Source organism: Crocuta crocuta, unplaced genomic scaffold (assembly GCF_008692635.1).
Source record: "Crocuta crocuta isolate KB4526 unplaced genomic scaffold, BGI_CrCroc_1.0 scaffold30, whole genome shotgun sequence".
NCBI lineage: Eukaryota > Metazoa > Chordata > Mammalia > Carnivora > Hyaenidae > Crocuta > Crocuta crocuta.
Window position 1 is genome coordinate 11,988,376 of NW_027528345.1, and position 9,482 is coordinate 11,997,857.

Sequence of the window (9,482 nt, forward strand, 5' to 3'; positions counted from 1 at the left end):
GCCGCCGTGACTCAGGCCCCGCCCACTCGGGGCCGGCTCCAGGGCGGGGCCGGGTGGCTGGGAGAGGAGAGCGCCCGCCCCGCCCGGCCCCCATCCCCTACTAACCCAGCTTGATCCAGCTCAGCCCCGGGGTGTTTGCCGCAGCTCTTGCCGTAAGTCCAGCCATCTGTTACCTGCGCTGCTTCCTGGGGAGAGACAGTCCCCGTCGGGCCGGCCCGGAGACCCGGTGAGTGTGCTCCCGGGGGCCCCGCCAATGCCTGCCTCCCAGGGAACCCTCGCACGCCGGGTAAGACCGCCCCTCTCCTTGACTCCCACGGGGATCCTCACAGCGCGACCCCCGGCTGCCCTCTTAGGGCTCTTGCCCGACAGCTTGCCTTCTCTTCTGGTGGGTGGGGCGCTGGGACCCCTCCCTGGGATCCAGGGAGACACTGCTCCCCTCCATTCTGTGTTCTAGACGGCAACTGCGTGAGGCGGAGGGACGGGCCTTCTTGCCCCCTCCCCCCCCAGGGCTGGAAGAGGAAGAGCGGCGGCCGTGCGGGGGAGGGCTGGACATGTCTGAGGCATCGTCCTGCCCCGGCTGTGAGACCCTTGCCCCAGGCTGCAGGCTGGGGGCCTTGTACTGGGCCTGTGTCCGCAATGATCCTGCCCAGCTCCAAGCCACGTTGGATGGGGGGGTCTCCCCAGAGGAGGCCGTCCAGGTGGATGGCAATGGAAGGGTGAGCCACCCCAGGTGCTCCCCAGGGCGGCTGGTGCAACTCTGAGTCCCCAGCATGCACATTCAGCGCCTGCGTCCTTGGGGGAAGGGAGGGGCCAGGGTGCATCTTCCCAGAGGCTGGGACCTCTCTGGGAATGCTGTGGATTTAGAGGACACAGGGGCCCCGACGGGATCCTGGAAAAAAGAGCAGGAGCTGAGCTGCCCCTTCCCCAGACAGGTCTCATGGTCGCTTGCTACCGGGGTTTCGAGAACGTTGTGGCCCTGCTCAGCCGCTGCCCTTTCCTCGATGTGAACCAGCAGGATAAAGAAGGGGACACAGCCCTCATGCTGGCTGCCCAAGCAGGTGACAGACTGTTGACCTTACCTCCTACCAGTCCCCTCCTCCCCCGCTTCAGTTGGAGCCACAACCCCACACTTTTTGTATAAGGCTCTCCCAACACAGGCACGGCCTGCATGCTTGGGGGGAGCGGGGCCTGCTTGGGGCTTCATCACTTTCCTTCCTAGAGAGCTAAGCTCTGTCCTCGGTGCCTTGCAGGTCACGTGCCTCTGGTGAGTCTCCTGCTCAACTACTACCCAGGCCTGGACCTAGAGCGCAGGGACCAGCGGGGGCTAACGGCGCTGATGAAGGCCGCCATTCGGGACAAATCGGAATGCGTGGCTGCCCTCCTCATGGCAGGTGCATGGGGCCTGGACCGGGATTTGTGACCTCCAGTCCCTCCCCAAGCTTTCCAGACTGACACTAAGTCAGCTGTAGAGTCGCAGTGAGAAGAGAGGTGGAGATGAAGGATCAATCTAGGCCGACTTCTGGAGGAGGGGAGTGTGCTTGAGCTTCTCACAATCCACAAAGCCTAGGTATTACTAGCTCTATTTACATCATGAATGTTGGTCTCAGAAAAGAAAGCTTTGGAGGATAACCTAGGTCAGCCAGAAAAACAAAAAAGGCTGATATCTGGGACCAGACTTGGGTTCTAGTCCTGGCTCTGTCACTAGCTGAGTGACCTTGGGCCGATGGCTTCCTTCTCTGGGCCTTATCAGTATAGTGAAGGTGTTGGCGTTCTCCGAGATGACTTCCATATCTGACAAGCCAGGGTTCCAGGGACACAATGATGTGTGGATGAGGCACGTGGCCATGTGGGGTTGTTGGGAGTGAAGTGCACACAGTTCGTGCTGTCTTGGGGCTTCACTCTTCCTGAGGTGGGGCTGCCCTCTGTGCATCACCCTGAGGGGCTCCGGCCTCTAGCTCTTCCCTTCCCCGTCCCATCTGACTGTGTTTGGGGTGAGAAGGGAGGAAATTCCGCACCCCTCTATTTCCTCCCCACCCCGGATTCGACGGGGGTGCTGATGAAGAGAAGAATGGGGAGCGGGAACCAGCAGGCCCCCCTCCACCTGACCAGAAGGTGCAGCTCGGGCCTCCCCTGGCCCGAGCAACTTGCACACCACCCCTTTATTGGCTCAGTAGGTCTCTATTCTTCAGGTTCGGGGACCCCCAACAGGTCTCTCTGAAGCCTTTCCCCCTCTCTGGACTTCAGTTTCCATCTTTAGTTTTTTGTTTTTAAGATTATTTATTTATTTGGAGAGGAAAAACGGAGAGAGAAAGCATGAGCAGGGAGAGAAAGAGAGAGAGAGGCGGCGGGGGAGGGGAAGAGACAGAATCTCAAGCAGGCTCTACGCTGTCGGCATGGAGCCCCAGCTGGGGGTTCGATCCCACGAACCCGCAAGATCACGACCTAAGCCAAAATCAAGAGCCAGTTGCTTACCTGCCTGAGCCACCCAGGCACCCCTTCTTCTTTAGTCTTAACCTGGAAGTTGGGATCCAGGGCTGGTGCTGTCCCTAGGAGCCTACGTACTCCCCCTGGGGGCCACCGACGGCTCCCAGATTCCAGCCGCGACAGGATGGGACTCTCTGGTTTTTCATCTGACCCAAATCAGTCCTGCTGCTAAAGAATCTGCCCTTCTGCAAATCACCCGTCCCTGTCCCATCCCATGTCACTCCTGTGCCCCCTCCCAGGTGCTGACCTGACAGCGGTGGACCCTATTCGAGGCAAGACGGCCCTAGAGTGGGCAGTGCTGACTGACAGCTTCGACACGGTGCAAAGGATCCGGAAGCTGCTGCGGCGTCCCCAAGTAGAGCAGCTCAGCCAGCATTACCAGCCCAAGTGGCCGGCCTTGCCGGGGCTCGTGGCCCAGGCCCAGGCCGCCCCATCTCTCCTGGAGCGACTGCACGACACCTTAAGCCTCCCCTTTGCCCAGTTTCCTCAGGAGGGGGGTGTCCTGGACCACCTCGTGACCATCACGACCAGCCTGGCCAGTCCCTTCCTCAGCACGGCCTGCCACACCCTGTGCCCTGACCAGCCCCCTGCCCTGGGCACCCGAAGCAAGTCTGTACCAGAGCTGCTGGGCACTGCCCCGCCCCCTCCCCCAGAACCCCAGCCCCCCCAGGTGGCCCCTGGCCCCCGNTACCAGAGCCCTCCGGGCGTGCTGGGCATGTGCCCTCAGTGGCTGCAGCCCAGGGACAGTAGCGGCCCCAGGCCCCAAGCCCCCAGGATCCGCCTCTCCAAGGCCCCCTCATCACCCAGGCAGTGCAAGCCGGAGTCCAGGCCTGGAGAGAATCGAAGACTGGCCCTTCCTCTCTGGAGATACCAGGAGCTTAGGATGGAGAGGAGGAGGCAGGAGGAGGAGGCCAGGTGGGCACAAAGTCAGGGGAAGATGGGCTAGGCCGGGCTGGGAGCGAGGGATCAGGTCCCTCCCTCGGGCTCCTTTGCCTCCTAGAGCCCCCTCGGCTCCCCCATCCAGCTCTGCACAAATGATTCTACGCTAACCTACTCAGGAGGCTGTTCACACAGCATTGTTTGCAGTGGTAAGAGTGCAAACAACCTGCGCGTCCGTCAGCAGGGGGCTAGCTAAATTGCTTGCAGCCGTGAAAACTATACATCCATGTGATGTGTTTCATACAGTGCTTAAACAAGAGTAAGGAAGCCCTTTACGTTCTGATATGAAACTCTCTTTAAGAGGTGATAGGTGAAGATAATCAAGGGGTGGAACAGTGTGCATGGATAGCATACTTCTATTTGTCAACGTAAAATTGGCATCAAGGTAAACTTGACCGATACGAATATATAGTGCGTACCGAGATGTACTTAACTACTTAGTGAATGAAGAATCAAAGGAGGAAACGAAAAACCATTACTGACAGTGGAAATCAGAATCCTGGATTAAGATGGAAGAGTTAGGTACAAAAAAGGTAATTCTTACCTGGCAATAAAACCGTAACTTTTTTTTCCCTGCCAGACAAAAATAAATTGCTACTCACCAGTCTTCTACAGGTTAATCTCTTAAATTTATATAGAGAATCTGGGCCCTAATCCATAGTAAATACTACATCAGACAACATTACTTCCCCGAGATGACCCATAGGTGGGGTTATTAGCCAATGAGCTAAAATTTCTTGAAAAGGGGTGCCTGGGTGGCTCAGTCGGTTAAGTGTCTGGCTTCAGTTCAGGTCATGATCTCACAGGTTCGGTTTGTGAGTTGGAGCCCCGCGTTGGGCTCTGTGCTGACAGCTCAGAGCCTGGAACCTGCTTTGGATTCTGTGTCTCCCTCTCTCTCTGCCCCTCCCCTGCTCACCCTCTGTCTCTAAAAAAATGAATAAATGTTAAAAAATGTTTTTAATATCTTGAAAAGACAGTAATTTTTCATGTGTGCCTTATTTACAATTTTTTACTCAGTTAAAATTTTTTAATTTTTATTTGAGAGATTGAGAGAGAGAGAGAGAGCATGAGTGGGTGAAGGGCAGAGGGAGAGAGAGAGAATCCCAGCACTCTCAGCACAGAGCCGGACAGGGGGCACCATCATCCCACCGCCCTGGGATCATGACTTGAGCCAAAATCCAGAGTCGGGCGCTCAACTGACTGAGCCACCCAGGTGCCCCTCAGTGTTTTCCGTTTTTAAGATTTTCTTTTTAAGTACTCTCTACACCCAGCTCAGACTCACAACCCTGAGATCAAGAAAGAGTTTCATGCACCACTAAATGAGCCAGCCAGGCACCCCTGGGTTTTCTTTTTCTTTTTCTTTCTTTCTTTCTTTCTTTCTTTCTTTCTTTCTTTCTTTCTTTCTTTCTTTCTTTCTTTCTTTTTCTTTCTTTCTTTCTTTCTTCCTTCCTTCCTTCCTTCCTTCCTTCCTTCCTTTCTTTCTTTTTCTTTCTTCGTTCCTTCCTTCCCTCCTTCCTTCCTTCCTTTCCTCTTTCCTTCATTTCTTTTCTTTATTTCTTTTTTTAATGTTTATTTATTTTTGAGAGAGAGAGAGAGAGAGTGTGTGTGTGTGTGTGTGTGTGTGTGTGTGTGTGTGCAGGGGAAGGGCAGAGAGAGAGGGAGACGCAGAATCCAAAGCAGGTTCTAGGCTCTGAGCTGTCAGCACAGAGCCCGACGCAGGGCTCCAACCCATGAAGGACTGTCAGATCATGAGCCGAGCCAGAGTCAGAGGCTTAACCAATTGAACCACCCTCCCCTGGGTATTTTTTCTTAACACATTTGCTCCATAAATGCATTTGCTTGTTTATTGGTAATAGTAAAAGCAACCACTTAGAAGGTTTTTACTATATACATTAATACATCAATGCTCCCAATAATCCTATGAGGATTTTATCTTTGAGGACACAGGACACAGAGAAGTTTAGGAATGGCCTGGGGTCACACAGCCAGAAACTGGCAGAGATCAAGATTCAGAGCCAGCCATCTAGTTGTGGAAGCCAGACTACACTGGGACCACGCTGCCTCACTGGAAACTCCCTGGGAAGAAGCATGGCTGTTTGTTCAGGAAGATGACTGGGCACCTGCCCAAGGGTAGAAGGGAAATTTTTCACTGAATATTTTTCTGAAACTTTTGACTTTTTAATTTTTTTAATGTTTACTTTATTTCTGAGGGAGAGACAGACAGAACATGAGGGGCAGAGAGAGAGAGAGAGGGAGACACAGAATCTGAAACAGGCTCCAGACTCCGAGCTGTCAGCGCAGAGCCCGACACGGGGCTTGAATTAAAAACCACGAGATCATGACCTGAGCTGAAGTCGGACGCTTAACCGAGTAAGCCACCCAGGTACCCCAACTTTTGGCTTTTTATTTTTTTTTTAATTTTTTTTTTAATGTTTTATTTATTTCTAGGAGAGAGAGAGAGAGACAGCGCGAGCAGCGGAGGGTCAGAGAGAGAGGGAGTGAGACTGAAACAGGCTCCAGGCTCTGAGCTGGCAGTCAGCACAGGGCCCGACGCGGGGCTCGAACCCACGAACCGCGAGATCATGACCTAAGCGAAAGTCGGACGCTTAACCGACTAAGCCACCCAGGCGCCCCAACTTTTGGCTTTTTAAAAAGTAAGCTTTACTTTTGAGATCCGTTTTAGATTTACAGAAGAGTTGTAAAGATGGCACTGGGTTCCCTTATACCCCATATACCTCTATTATTAACATGAATATAGTACATTTGCTACAATTAATGAACCAGTATTAATACAGTATTATTACAAAAGTCTAAACTTTATTTAGGTTTCCTTAGTTTTTCCCCAATATCCCCTTTCTGTCCAGAATTCCAGCTAGGATACCACATTACATTTAGCTGTCATGCCCCTTGTTTCTGATGCCCTTGACAATTTTGAGGAGTACTGATCTGGTATTTTGTAGAATGTCCCTCAGTTGGGAATGGTCTGATGTTTTTCTCATGAGGAGACTGGGGTTATCGGTTTTCATGAGGAAGACCAAAGAGGTGACATGCCATTCTCATTACTTCATGTGAAGGTTATGTACCAAGAACGTGACTCATCACGATCAAGGTTGAGGGAACCTTGACCGCCTGACTGAAGTAGCGTTCATCAGGCTTTTCCCTGGGATGCTACTCTCTCTCCCCCTTTCTCTATTGTGCTCTTTGCAAGGAAGTTATTCCATGAAGCCCACACTGAAGGAGTGGGGAGTTCACGTCCCATCTTGTTGGGGGTGGATATCTACATAAATTACTTGGAATTACTCTACACAGAACGTTTTGACTTTGTAGTCATGTATTACTAAATCTTGAAAAATTAAAAAAGAAATCTGCTCTTTGAAGGGGGAGACCATGCCCACACACTGAAGTGACAACGACCGTTAGAGTTAGTGTGTGATTTTTCCCAGGGGGTTTCCGGAGGCCACATGGAGGACTGGAAAGGCTTCAAGGCCAATTTACCATGTCCTACCTGTGTGAATAAGAGACCTAAGTTCCCCGTGCCTCTGTTTTCTCATCTGTTAATGGGGGGAAGACAGGGTTTGTTTGTTTTTTTTTTGAAAGAGCCATTACATAATGTGGGTCAGGAGGTCCTATAAACTGTAAAGTGCTACCAAGACCTGGGTGCTATGGAAGGACCCTGGGGAACTGAGTTTGGCTGAGCTGTGTCTGGGCCTCCGGGAGCTAGAGTTCTTTCCTCCGAATGAAAACAGGGAACGAAACTACATCTGCAGGCTTGGGACAGCATGCTAGTTACATGTTTGGGCTTGGGAGCTGGCCGGCGACCTTGGGCAAGTCATTGAACCTTCCTGAGCCTCGAGGCTCTCACACATCGAGTGGAGGTAAAAATAACATGTCACCATGGGGCTGTTGGGAGAATTCACTGAGCTAATGCAGCACTTGGCACTGTCCTGGCCTTGACATCACCATTATCCTAGTTAACCCTCACCACCTTCCTATTTTATAGTTGAGGAAACTGAGGCTATGAAGGCTAAGCGACTTGCTGAGGTCACCGGCTGCTAAGTGGCCAGGTGGCACTTGGACTTGGAGTTCAAGTCTGTGCACCCAGAACCCTGTGTCCTTTCCACTGTGGCACATGGTGCCTGCCCACAGCCCGACTTCCCTCATTCTCTGAGTCTCTCCCTCCCCCTCCTTTTATATGTTTATTTATTTTTGAGAGGCAGACTGGAGAGAGAGAGAGGCAGATAGAGAAGGAGACAGAGACTCTGCAGCTGGCTTCATTCTGTCAATGCAGAGCCCGATATGGGGCTCGAACTCACAAACCGTGAGATCAGGACCTGAGCTGAAATCAGAAGTCAGCCACCTAACCGACTGAGCCACTGGGCTCCCTCTCCCTCCCACTTCTAACCAGCCTGAGTTGTACTAGGGCGTGGGGGTGACCAAGGTATCCTCAGGACCGGAGAACTAGCCCGCTGTGGCTCTCTCTCCCAGCCATCGTCCAGCAGAGGGAGCCTCTCCACCTTGGAGCCCCACCCTCTATGGATGGCCATCTCGGGGGGCAGCTGGGTGTCCCGGGCCTGCACCCTGCAAGTCCTTCCCCCAGCCATGCCATCTCTCTCTAACCCTCTAACGGCCTTTTGGGCTGCTGGGAGGGAGGAAGCCCACGCGGGTTGCTCTGCCTGTGCTCCCCCGAGTCCACCTCTCCACTGACACCCCGGCCCCTGCCAGCGCCAGCCCAGCTCCTGAGCCTTCCACACGGAGTCCCTGTCGGCGGAGACCAAAGAACTCCCAACAAGGTCCCTGGCTGTGCCGATCATGGCCGCTGGCCAAAGCGCCCTGCAAAGACCAACTACCTGGGCTTGACTCCTGGCCCTGCCTCTTGCCACCTCTGTGACCGGGGAGCGCTCCCAGCCTCCGGCTCCTCGTTGGTAACAGCAAATGGTGATAATACAAAAGCTGTCCTTCCCAGGGCTGTCATGCAGCCTCAGCAGGGAGAGGCACACCAGGCACCGAGCGGGGCCCGGCCACCTGGCAGTGCCCGGTAAGCCACAGGTTTGGTTACTGTGCTGACCGGCAAGGAGTGAGGCCAAGGGGCCAGGTCTGTGGAGGAGGCCGGTGGACATGTCCTCGGAACCCCATGGCCTCCCCTGTCATTCTAGAATACTACTCTGGTGAGCCCTGCAGTGGGACACGTGCTTATCCCAGACAGCCTTCTCAGACCAGCTCCTGTGAGCTCGGTGCCCCCAGGCCCAGGGTGCGTCCAGCCCACTCCTCATCCCCACAGCACTGACGGCTGGCCGGCCCGTTCCCTGCACGCGCATGTGTCCACCCTCACCCTGCCCAACAGGGGCTCCTACAGAAGGGACTGGAAAGTTGGCTTTCCAGACACACTGGGTTATCAGCTAGGCTTGTGGGGACCCCTAGGACACCCTTCCCTCACTCCTCAGTCTGTCTCCCTAGAGCCTTGCTCTGTGCCCAGCCCATACAAGTGCAATGAACGTGTGTGGCAAAGAATTGAATTCAGACTCCGCCAAGCTCTGGGATGCTCAGAGGGGCCTTTACCAGCTCCTTCTTCCTCCTAGAGGCTGTCCTGATCCAGGGGCCAAATGTCCCCAGGCATCCCAGGGCGTGCCCCAGAGAAGCCCTGCTGGGTCAAGAAAAGGCAAGAGGGTATATGTAGGGAGGACAGAGGGACAGGTGGGGACTCATTTGTTGATGTCCCTTTTTTTCCAAACTGGGGCACCTGGGCAGGATTCCCTCCCCTCCAGCAGCTTCAGTTTGCCAATGTTTGGAAACATCCACCGTCTTCCACTGCGCCAACGGCCAGGCCCGCTGCTTCCCTCCCCACACTTCCCCCACCCCCACCTATTCCTCCTCCTGACCNTCTCCTTTTCCCCCGAGGAAACCTGGTTAAGGAAGGTATGACACCTGGAGGGCAAGGCTTGGGGTCAGAGGGACCTGCAATGTGGATCGGTCACACAGGCAGTGTCACCTGCCAACACACGGTCTGCCGGGTGCCACGGGGACCTGCAAGCTGGCGGGCACAGAAGGACGCACAGGCCCAC

At 54.1% G+C, this 9,482-nt stretch overlaps 1 protein-coding gene and 1 long non-coding RNA gene across 7 annotated transcripts in view; one reads left to right on the top strand and one right to left on the bottom strand.

Annotated features, from left to right (window-relative positions):
- The window catches only part of LOC144222773 (uncharacterized), a 10,632-nt gene extending 10,206 nt beyond the window's left edge, over positions 1–426 (bottom strand). For both annotated transcript variants that reach the window (XR_013332478.1, XR_013332477.1), the window contains exons 1-2: positions 328–426; positions 106–185 (exon numbers count right to left, since the gene is read on the bottom strand). This is a non-coding gene — a long non-coding RNA (uncharacterized LOC144222773). The remainder of the gene's footprint in view (positions 1–105; positions 186–327) is intronic.
- ANKRD33 (ankyrin repeat domain 33) lies at positions 72–4,352 on the top strand. 5 transcript variants are annotated; one of them, XM_077753421.1, is made up of 5 exons: positions 72–286; positions 455–716; positions 929–1,058; positions 1,251–1,391; positions 2,724–4,352. In XM_077753421.1, the coding sequence occupies exons 2-5, from the start codon at positions 552–554 to the stop codon at positions 3,428–3,430; spliced, it is 1,143 nt and encodes a 380-aa protein (XP_077609547.1). In that variant the 5' UTR covers positions 72–286; positions 455–551; the 3' UTR covers positions 3,431–4,352. The 5 variants fall into 5 exon arrangements, with proteins under 5 accessions (XP_077609547.1, XP_077609549.1, XP_077609551.1 ...); XM_077753425.1 differs by having other exon boundaries at positions 120–226; XM_077753423.1 differs by lacking the exon at positions 455–716 and having other exon boundaries at positions 933–1,058.
- The last annotated feature ends 5,130 nt before the right edge of the window (positions 4,353–9,482 follow it).